The 12,058-nt window shown below is 40.6% G+C and overlaps 1 protein-coding gene across 1 annotated transcript in view; it reads left to right on the forward strand.

Moving 5' to 3' along the window:
* Positions 1-12,058, forward strand: part of LOC122562216 (dynein axonemal heavy chain 17-like) — a 471,020-nt gene that overhangs the window by 19,297 nt on the left and 439,665 nt on the right. Inside the window, exons 3-5 of the mRNA XM_088000362.1 lie at positions 155-347; positions 5,069-5,168; positions 5,316-5,401. Of these exons, the coding sequence (XP_087856488.1) occupies positions 155-347; positions 5,069-5,168; positions 5,316-5,401 (379 nt within the window). The remainder of the gene's footprint in view (positions 1-154; positions 348-5,068; positions 5,169-5,315; positions 5,402-12,058) is intronic.

The following is a 12,058-nucleotide window of genomic DNA, read 5'->3' on the forward strand; positions in this document are numbered from 1 at the left end:
ACTTCCAAGTTTGACATTACAGGCTTGGAAAATAAACACTTTAAAGTTACAGGAATTATGGTTATCTATTAATAATTATGGCATGCAGTATATTGAAATTATCTAGCAACAACACTAAAGAATCTGCATTCTAATCTTGTTCTTTAAATTCCAGCTCAACTATTCAAGTTGATGGTGCCACTTTACATGCTATTGAATCTGTTGTCATTGATTGGACACATCAAGTAAAAGACGTATTAAACAAAGATTCAGCACAAGCTTTGCTTGATGGCTTAAACCCTCTGCCGAGAGAAGAGATTGATTTCTGGGATTTAAGACTGAAGGATTTAAAGTGCCTTCATGAACAGGTAGCATTAAAGGATTTTGCTTATAAGATGTTGAGGACTATAAGATAGTAGATTGATTATTTTTCAAAATACAAATTTAATAGCGTTTTGAAATACTTACAACCTTGGTTACTTTATAACACTGAACATGAACACATTGTTAGACGAAATGTTAATTGGATCAAATCTGCTCAATTCGATGCAGAACTTCAATGGCCTGACCAAGAACTAATTTATCATCATTAAAGTTGATATTTATAGTTGTGTAAGAGATGATAAATTGACCACTTCAGCTCTGTAACTGCAGTCACGTATTATAGGAGTATGTATCACTTACCAAGTATCATGAGGAAATAGGAATGAATAAAAAATTGGACTTACCTTCTCGGCTTTTTAATCGCATGACAGCATGATGAGCTTGCTTGTTTGGCTATTAATCAACAGCTCACTTAATTCAGAGCTTGAACATTTGGTGTTCCTGACAACTTAAATACAGGAAAACAAAATCATCAAATTGGTTGATGACAGTGATGAAAGTCATGACCAAGTAAGGAGGTTGATATTGTTATGTACTGAGGTTGAATTTCATTTTCATTTTCATTTGTATAATGAAAACTGTGGAGTGTAAGGGTGGAAAACATTCAGAAGATGCATGAAAGGAAGGAGTCACTGGGTAGAGAATTCGCTTCAGAGGTTCCTTTCTCGATAATTTGATGCCTTTGTGCATGACTTGGACTTTCCTCATAGCCCTTTTGTTCACATAATCGTGTAGCACACTGCTGTTATGACTAGACCTGGGCAAGGCTCCTCCAATTATCACTGTTCTCAGTGGGATACCCAAATTGTCAACCTTCTAGGTGAAGATGAACTGGCTCCCCTTTCTTACTCTGGTGATCAAAACAAAGTTAGTTGATAAAGGATCTTTCCTGTGTGGATACCTTTCTTGAGATCAGATGACCGTATGTTTTAAAAGGAGCCAATTTAATTAGGCTTTTTTGAGTTAACAAAAGAGAAAATTTTCTAGATACTAAACACAAAAAATAATAATGCAAAACGTATATGCAGAGATTTGAAATGAGAAGTGAGTCTAAATAAAAGAAAAAAACTTGAAAGATTTAGAATTCAGTCTCTGGATCATTTGTGAAGGGTAGGTAGTAGTTCATTAATAGTTTTTACCTAGTTCATTAATAGTTGAATAGTTGATTATGGAACTTTTGGTTTTGTCAGTTTGTTGAAATCCTTGTGTCCCATTTCCTTTTGTCAGGCTTTCTGGCTTCTAACTGTCAAAGTGAGCAAGACCTTTGTCTGCAATGCAGGGGTAACTTAGTTGGTGGTTCTTTGCTTGTGAATTTCACAGCATATTAGTACGCAAACTCAGACTAGTGTACTTGAGTACCTCAGCCCACTGGCACATGTGCACACTTCACAGTTTACGAACCTATTTTCTTCCACTCACACACGCACAGACTGTGGTGGACTTGGATTTTAATCACCGTGCTTGTGTATTCTTGAAAAGGGAACACACAAAACATCTTTCAGTCTGACTGCTGCTTTTTCTCACAATATGTTGGCAGCCTGAGATAACTTACTGGAAATTATAGTTTAATTTATAATGCATTTCTCCCCTTTTCGACTTAATTGACACTTTGTCAGGTAACACATTCCAGGTTCCTATTTCTAGACTTTTGTTGGATTTGCATCCAAAATCATTTTGTCTTTATCAGTCCTTTTGTTTAAAAAATGTCAGAATTAATATATAAGAGACATTCAGAAGTAATCCAGAATTATGATCCATGGTCATGATAGAGCAAGCAACCACAAACCTGGAGATTCATTTGGCCAAATTACAACCTACACTGGACTTTACTATCAGGTACCTGGGTACCTGGTTCCCTTCTGTCCATTTTGATTGAAACTTCATCCAAAAACTTTAATAAATTTATCAGACATGATTTCTGTTCACAAAGCCATGCTGACTCTACTGGAATCACTTTTGATGTTTCACATGTTCTCCCATAACTTTCTTAATAATCGATCCCAATACTTTTCCAGCAATAGACTAATCAGTCTATAGTTGCTCATTATAATTCCAACTATTTAATTATGTTATGTAAATCACTCATTGACATTCTTCCTTCTCTGTTAGTGTCCCCAAATATCTGTATATGGATCTCAATTTTAAAGTATATTTGTAAATAACATAATTGAATGAATAGTGGGTTATCTATCCAAGTTAAGGTAAGTGAAACAGTTAAAGGGTAGTGTAGATGAAAGCAGAAAATTGTTAAAATGGACAGTTTTAGATTAACTAAATGAGGAAAACTTTGCCAGATAAACCTCAACATTGGAAAGTATAGGGTTGTTCCATTTGGACCCAAGAAGTATGTTTTTGTATGTAGATTTAGAGAAGCTATTTCCATGTGTCAGTATGAGATTGGGTGGGTCGAAAATTGGAGGAAATGAGATAATATGAGATAGAATCATACAGCAAAGGAATAGATTCTTCGGTCCAACCATTCCATGCTGACCATAATCTCAAATTAAAGTAGTCCCACTTGTATGCACTCGGCCCACATTCCTCCAAACAATTTTTATTCATGTACTTATCTCAATGCCTTTTAACCATTGTAACTGTACCCACATCCACCAATTTCTCTGGAGGTTCATTCAACACATGGACCATTCTCTCTGTAAAAAGATTGCCCCAAATATCTTTTTTAAATCATTCTCTTCTCACCTTTAAAATATGCCGCCTTGTCTTGAAATTCCTCACCCTAGGAAAAAGATACCTGCCATTCACCGTATCTGTACCCTTAAGGATTATAAAAATTGCTATAAGATCACCCCTCAACCTCCTACACTGCAATAGAAAAAGTCCCAGCCTGTCCAGCCTCTCCTTAAATCTCAAACCGTCCATTCCTGGAAACATCCTAGTAAATCTCCTCTGAACCCTCACCAGCATCAGAACTGAACACAGTACTCCAGAAGAGGCCTCACGAATATTTTGTACAACTTCAACTAAATGCCCCAACTCCTATTCTCAAAGATCTGAGCAATGAAAACAGGTGTGTTAAATGCCTTCTTAACCACCATATCTACATGTGATACAAATGTTAAAGAATTATGTATCTCAACCCATAGGTCTCTCTGTTCTCCAACACTATCCAAGCCCTTACTTTTAATTGTATGAGTCCTGCCCTTGTTTGTTTTATCAAAATGCAAGATCTCATATTTATTCAAATTAAACTTGATCTGCTGGTTTTCAGCCCATTAATCATTAGATTCTTAAGATATCCAGGATCATATCTTTACCGAAAGAGTGGGAAGAATGTGGTTTTCTTTGCTACATAGAGTAACAAGAAGCAAAGAGAATTGCCAAACAGAATTTTTATTTTTTTCCTCATTCATTGGATATTACTAGTTATTCATTAGAAGATTAGTAATAGGGAAGGCAAATTGAATATAGTCTTTATTTCAAAGGGGATGTTTTGCTGAAATTATATATGGCAGCATTCAGATTACAGTTGAAATTTGGTGAACAGTTCTGTGCCTCCTATGTAAGGAAAGGTATACTGGCATTGGAGGCTGTCCAGAGAAGGTTCACTCGGCTGATACTATATGTGGGAAAAGGTTGAATAGGTTCGGTCTGTACACTCATTGGAATTTGCATGAATGAGAGGAAATCTTATAGGAGCATCTCATGGGACTTGATAGGGTGGAAATGGAAAGGTTGCTTCCCCTTGTGGAAGAGATCATAATCTCAGAATAAGGGGTCATCCACATAAAACAGAAATGAGGAATTTCTTCTCTCAGAGGAGAATGAATCTGTGGAATTCTTTACTGAAGAAGGCTTTCAAGGCTGGATCATTAAGTATATTCAAGACTTTGATAAGCAGATTTTTCATCAGTCAGGGAATCAAGGGTTATAGGGAAAAAGCAGGAAAGTGGAGTTGATTGTTATCAGATTAGTCATGATCTCATTGAATGTTGGAGCAGACTCGATGGGTTGAATAGTCTATTCTGCTCTTATGTCTTATTGTCTTACTTTGAGTTCTAGACTCCTCAATTAGGGAAGCGTTCTCCCTGCATCTAGACTATCCAGCCCTGTTTGAATTTTATATGTTTTAATCATATCCCATCTCTTTCTTTGAACTCTGGTGAATACAAGCCGAGTTGAATCAAAACAGAGTGCTGGAGAAACACAGCATCAATGTTTCAAGTCCTGCAACTCTTGATCAAAACATTGTCAGCTTTTTAAAAATTCACTCATGGGTTGTAGACATCTCTGGCAGGCCCAGGGTTTATTACCTTCCCTAATTATCCAGAGGACAGTCAAGAGTCAACCACATTGCTGTGGGTGTGGAGTCCCATGTAGTCTAGACCTGGTAAGAATGATAGATTTCCTTTCCTAAAGGGTATTAGTGAACAACATGGGATTTTCCTCACAAATAACAATGGCTTTGTGCTCATCATTAGACCCTTAATTCCAGATTCTTTATTGAATTCAAATTTGCCAGCTGCCATGGTAGGATTTGAACACAGGTCTATAGAATATTAGCTGAGTTTCTGAATGAATAGTAAAGCAACAATGCCAATAGGCATTGCCTCCCCTAATATGAATGACTTTGCCTGTCTTCTCCAAAACATCTTGTTTGTTGTCCAAAGAATCTTTTACTTAGTATTAAACAGAATTAATACAGTGTGCGCCTTTATTAGCATTTAAACTTTTTTCTGTATTTTAGTTATGGATGCCAAAAGCACGCAAAATTTCTGAAGTTCTAGAAAAATCCAAGAGCAGTTATTGGCCAGCTCTGAAAAGCTTGTATGATGACATCAGAGCAGGTACTAATGACATAATAAGATTTTGTTTCTGTAAGTATGTGTTGAAAGATAAGTATGTGCAAATACTTTGAATTGTTAAATTCAGATGGGACTTACGGATGAACTTTAAATTTACTTTCTGTTACCTGGTATCCGTATTAAATATAGGTCTAGAAGAGGCAAGTGATATTGTTTTGCACTTGATACCACTGAAGTCATTAATAGAGGATTTAGAGCAAACAGAATATTCAGAGGTAAGCAGAATCATCATGTGGTAGGGGCGAAGGTGTGGGAATAACTAGGAGCTATCAATTATCTCTTATAGAGTCATAAAGTCATAGAGATGTACAGCACGGAAACAGACCCTTTCGTCCAACCCGTCCATGCCGACCAGATATCCCAACCCAATGTAGTCCCACCTGCCAGCACCCGGCCCATATCCCTCCAAACCCTTCCTATTCACCTCTTCAGGGATGTCTTCCTCATAAGTGGAGGCAATTGTCTCTCTTGAAAATAAAACTTCACTTAAATATGGCTTATCAAAAATCATTGCTTTCTTTATCATTTAACATTGCTTATTCGTCAACATTGCTTTCTTGTGTATCATTATTTCTTAGAACTGCCATACATTTTTGACCCCTGTATATGGGAGAGAGTTAGTGGAGCCATACATAGGCAGATTTCTGAAACCAAAAATGTTAGGGCAATAATATTTGGGTTTTCAACTGTCCAAATATCAACTGGTCCTTTCAACAGAACTTTCTTAGCCAGAACACAACATGCCTAATGATAGAGCCCCAAATCCTGGACTTAATCCTCAGAAATGAAGTTGTTCAGGTGGACGAATAGCAGTGAGTGAGTGATCGTAGTTCGTTTTGGTATAGCAACATTAAGGAAAGAAACAAAGGTAAAACAAGAGTGGAAGTTCTAAATGGGCAAAGGAAATTTTTAGATGGTTTAGTGATGTTCTGGAAAAAAGGTTAAATGAATATAGTTGCTTGAAGGAAAGTAAATTGCAAATGAGTAGGTTTTCAAAAATGAGGGTCAGACTCAGTGTAATCATGTGGATGCAAATGAGGTAGGCAAGGTTCTTCATCAGTACTTTCTCTGCCTTTACCAAGGGAGGTACAATGTCGACATTCTATTTAAAGATGTGTGGGGGCGCGGGTGGGGTGTGAAATATTAGATAAAATAAGCGTAATGAAAAGGGAAGTATTGGAGGGAGAGACTTCTTGAATGTGGAGAAATTGTTAAGGCCAAATGAATTGTACACTGTACTATTAAATGAAGCCAGGGGATAAAAATGGATGCTATAAGGATACTTTTCCAAACGTCCCAAATTTCAGGCAGTGCACCATAGACTGGATATCTGTGATCTTCGTACCAATTTTCAAAATGTGCAAGATATATACCAAATATTTATCTGCATTTTTGTCTGACCTCAGTGATAGACAAGTTATGAGAATCAGCACTAAAATACAGCATTAACTGTTACTTAGAGAGGCATGGATTCCTTAGGGATAGTTAGCATGGTTTGGTTAAGGAAAGATCATTCTTACAAATTCACTTGCATTTTTTAAGGTGGTAACAAGAAGGATTAATCAGATTAGTCCAGTAGGTGTTGTCTACATGGAGCTTAATAAGGCAAGGTACTACATGGCACACCCGTCAGAAAATTAAAGCTCATGAGATACAAGAGAATGTGATGATTTGGACTGTAAATTGACTCAGTGACTGGAAACAAAGGGTATTGGTGTCAAATGTTTGGAAAGCCGTTTCTAGTGGTATTTCTCAGGGCTCAGTGTCCAGTCTCTTACTATTTGTGCTATTATACCTTTTGTCCTGAGCTTGGTTGGCATTGGTGGTGGTAAGAGCCCAGCACAGATTTCAAGTACACATACTGCACACCTCGAACAAACCCAGCATAGGGACCTTAAGTGAGCCTTGTGAGCACTGCAGGCAGGCCCAGTGAGCAGACCTCGAACAAATCCATCATAGACCTCAACTGGACCCAATGCGTGGACCTTGAGGAGGCCCACAACATGGTCCTTGAGGAGGCCCAGCATATGGACCTGAAGCAAGCCCAATGTACAAATCTCGAGCGAGCCCAGTGCACGGACCTCATGTGCCATCAGCATGGAGGAGAGCAAGCCCAGGGTGGACCTCGAGTGGACCTTTACTTACTTTTCCAGGGCGAGCACAGGTCCTGGCATCAGAATCAGTGGCTGCTACATTGGAGGCGACATCGGTGAGGCAGGTCCAGTGGTGAAAGATGGCACTTGAGGACCAGCGACTTCATCATTGGTTGAGTCCTGCACTGGCAGTGTCAAAGCAGTGGCAGAAGGTCATCACAATGACATTGACTGATTGTTTTTTGCAGACAAATTTAAGTATACTTTTACCTCTTGTTTCCCCTACCACCTCCCATCATTGACAAAGTCTAGGAGCTTTGTCATTCAGGATACGACCAGTGTGGTCACCAGTGGTGCTATACCCAACCTCTCTTAGTGATGGACATTGAAGCCTTCCACTCAGAGGACATTGTTTGTCTTTGTCACCTTCAGTACAACCTCCAAGTGGTGCTCAACATGGAGAACAGATTCACACGCTGGGGATAGATGATAATCAGCAGGAGATTCCCTTGGCTATGTTTGACCTAATTTGATAACACTTCATGTATTCTTGAGTCAATGTTGAGGACCTCCTAGGAAACTCCCTCCCAACTGTACATCGCTGTGATACCACCTCTGATGGGTCTGTCCTTCAGTTGGGTTGGAACAGGGCCAGGAATGGTGATGGTCCCTTTTAGGGTAACACAGTGACTCAATGGTTAGCACTGCTGCCTCATAGTGCCAGGGACCCGGGTTTGATTTCAGCCTCGGGTGAATATCTGTGTGGAATTTACACATTCTCATTGTGTCTGCATGGGTTTCCTCCCACAGCCCACAGATGCGTTAGTTAGGTGAATTGGCCATGCTACATTGCCCATAGTGTTCAGGGACATGTAAGCTAGGTGCATTAGTCAAGGGAAATGTTGAATAACAAGGTTGGGGAATGGGTCTGGGTGGGATACTCTTCAGAGGGTCAGTGTAGACTTGTTGGGTCAAATGGCCTGTTTCCACACCGTAGGGATTCTATGATTCTAAATCTTTCTCCTCTTACCTTAAACCTATGGCCTGTAGTCTCAGACTCCCCTTCTCTGGGGAAAAGACCTTGGCTATTCATCTTATCTATGCCCATCATGATTTTATAAACCTTCTAAAGCCTCAGCCTCTAATGTTCTGAGGAAAATAGTGCCAGTCTATCCAGCCTCTCTTGATAACTCACATCTTCCAGTATCAGTAACATCCTTGGAAATCTTTTTCATACCCTTTCTAGTTTAATAACATCCTTCATAAAGCAGGACAGCCAGAATTGTCTTGTACAGCTGTAACATGATGTCCAAACTCCTGCACTTCATGTTCTAACTGATGAAGGCAATCTTGCCAAAGGCCTTCTTCATTACCCAATTACCTGTGATACCGCTTTCAAGGAACTATGTACCTAAACCCCTAGGTCTCTCTGTTGGACAACACCTTCCAGGGTTCGACCATTAAGTGTGTAAATCCAGCCCTTGTTTGTCTTCCTAAAGTACAACATCTCACATTCATTTGCTTTACATGCCATCTGCTATTCCTCTGCCCACTAGCCCAGTTGACCAAGATCCTGTTGTACTCTTAGACAACCTGCTTCACTATCCACTACACCACCAATTTTGCTGTCATTTGCAGACTTACTAACCATGCCTCTTATATTCTCAGCCAAATCATTTATGTAAATGATGAACTGCAGTGAACCCAGCACAAAGCCTTGTGACACATTACTGGTCAAGGCCTCATCCGAAACACTATCACCACCCTGTGTCTCCTACCATCAAGCCAACTTTGTGTTCAAATTGGCTAGCTCTTCCTGGATCCCATGTGGTCTAACCCTACTATCTAGTCGACCATGTGGTAACTTGTCAAAGGCCTTACTAAAGTCCACATAGATAATGTTTACTACACTGCCCTCACCTAGCTTCTTAGTCACCTCTTCAAAAGAAAAACTCAGTCAAATTTGTGAGACAGGGTTTAACATGCATAAAGCCAGACTGACTATTCCTAACCAGTCCTTGCCTTTCCAAATGCATGTAGATCCTATCTCTCAGAATCCCCTCCAACAACTTACCCAACACTGACATTAGGCTCACTCGTCTGTAGTTCGCTGGCTTTTACTTACAGTCTTTCTTAAATAATGGCAGAACATTAGCCACCCTCTCGTCTTCTGGTGTCTCACCCATGGCTGTTGATGATATAAATATCTGAACAAAGACTCCCACAATCTCCTCTCCAACTTTTCACAATGTCCTGTGGAAAGTTTGATGGATTTATCTACCTTTATGCATATTAAGACCTCTAGCACCTACTCTTCTGTAGACTCTTCAAGTCTATTTATTTCCCTGAGTTCTCTAGCTTCCATGCCTTTTTTCACAGTAAATGCTGATGAAAAATATTCATTAGGATCTCAGCCATCTCCTGTGGCTCCACGGATGGATGACTTTGTAGATCTTTAAGGGGCCCTGTTCTCTCTGTAATTAGTCTTTTTAATATACTTGTAGAATCTCTTTGGATTCTCCTTTGCCTTATCTGCCAAAGCTATCTCATACCCTGTTTCTCCCCTCCTAATTTCCCTCCTATGCTCCCTATACTCCTCGAGAGATTCACTATATCCCATCTGCCTAATCCTGATATATATGCATGCTTCCTTTGCTTAACCAGAACCTCAATATCTTTATTCATCTAGTTTTCCCTACACCTGCCCTCCTTGTCCTTCACACTAACAGGAACATGCTGGTCCTGAACTCTTACTATCTTGCTTTCGAAAGCCTCCCACTTGTCAGGTGTCCCTTTAAGTGTGACAGCCTCTCCCAATCAACGTTTGAAAGTTCCTGTATAATACCTCAAAATTGCTCTTTCCTCAATTTAGATCTTGTGAACTGGACCTATCTTTTTCCATAACTGTTTTAAAACTAATAGTAATATGGTCACTGGTCCCAAAGTGGTCGTCCACCAACACCTCAGTCACTAGCCCTGCCTTAATTCCTAAGAAAAGGTTGTGTTTTGCCCCTTCTCTAGGAAGGCCATCTACATATTGATTGAGAAACATTTTCTGAACACACTTCCTCCCCTACCCCATTCAAACCTTAATACTATGGCTCCCAGTCTATGCTTGGAAAGTTAAAACAACTTACTTTTTTATATTCATTCACTGAATGAGGGCATCGCTGACTAGGCAGCATTTATTGCCCATCCCTAATTGCCCATAGTCAACCATATTGCTGTTAGTTTGGAAGTATATGTGAACTAGATGGGTAATGAAATCAGTTTCCTTCCCTAAAGGACATTAGTGAACCAGATGGACTTTTCCAACACTGAAAACAACAAATGCTAGAGACCATAGTGAGTCAGGTAGCATCCCTGGACCATGACCCCACATCCAAACATCAAGCCATTGTTGCCAGGACTGTCACTGACCTCATTACCTCTGGAAATCTTTTCCCCCACTGCTTCCAACCTTGTAGTCTCCCAATCCCAGACAGCCTGCTTCTATCTCCTTCTCAAAATCCACAAACCAGACTGTCCTGGTAGGCCCATCGTATCAGCCCACCTGCCCCATGGGGCTCATTTCCTCCAACAGAGAATCAATGTTTCAGGCAAGAGCCTTTATCAGGAATGAGGCTTGTGAGCCGATGGAGTGGAAAGATAAATGGGATCCCTTCTCACCTCAGTCCAAAACCCCAAAGGAGCCTTCCATTAGAGTTTTGCCTGCACTGGTCATTTACTGTATCTCTTGCTCCTTCTGTAGTCTACTCTACACTGGGGAGACAGGACACCTACTCGCTTCAGAGAACATCTCTGGGACACCTGCACCAACCAAACCCACCACCCCGTGGCCAAACACTTCAACTGCTCTTCCCACTCTGCCAAGGACATGCAAGTCTTGGACCTCCTCCAATCCCATACCCTAACCACCTGACACCTGGAGGAAGAACGCCTCATCTTCTGCCTTGGGACCCTCCAATCACAAGGCATCAATGTGGACTTGACCAATTTCCTCATTTCCCCTCCCCCTTCCTTATCCTAGTTTGAAACTTCCAACTTACCACTGCCCTCATGACATATCCTACCTGTCCATCTTCCTTCCCACCTATCCACTCCACCCTCCTCTTCGACTTATCACCATTATCCCCATCTCCAATTATATATTGCACTCTCAGCTACCTTCCCCCAGCTCCAACACCCTCCCATTTATCTCTCCACCCCCTTGGTTCACAAGCCTCATTCCTAATGAAAGGCTCTTGCCCAAAACATCGATTCTCTTGCTCCTCGGATGCTGCCTGACCTGCTGTGCTTTTCCAGCACCACACTCTCGACTCTGATCTCCAGCAACTGCAGTCCTTACTTTCTCCTCACTTTCTTCTCCCTTGACTCCATTCTCTCTCACCTGTCCAGACCCTTCCCACCTACATCCTCGATTCATCTGAGGCCCTCCACCATATTAACAATTTCCAGTTCCCTGGCTCTAACTGCCTCATGTTTGCCATGGATGTCCAATACTTCTTTTCCTTTATTCCCCACCAGGTCGTTCTATGAACTCTTGGCTTATTCCTCAAGCAGAGGCCTGAGCATTCCCCATCCATCACCCCTCTCATCCATGTGGCTGAACTTTTTCTTTCACTGAACAATTTCTCCTTTAATTTACCTTACATCTGTCAAGTTAAAGGTGTGGCTATGGGTACCCACTCTGTCCCAGTTATGTGTGCCTCTTTATGGGAAATTTGGAACAATTCTTGTTCCAGTCCTACACTAGTCTCCTTCCACAACTTTTCGTGA

Source organism: Chiloscyllium plagiosum, unplaced genomic scaffold (genome assembly GCF_037043375.1).
Source record: "Chiloscyllium plagiosum isolate Xiang-an unplaced genomic scaffold, Cpla_swu_hap1 HiC_scaffold_25, whole genome shotgun sequence".
NCBI lineage: Eukaryota > Metazoa > Chordata > Chondrichthyes > Orectolobiformes > Hemiscylliidae > Chiloscyllium > Chiloscyllium plagiosum.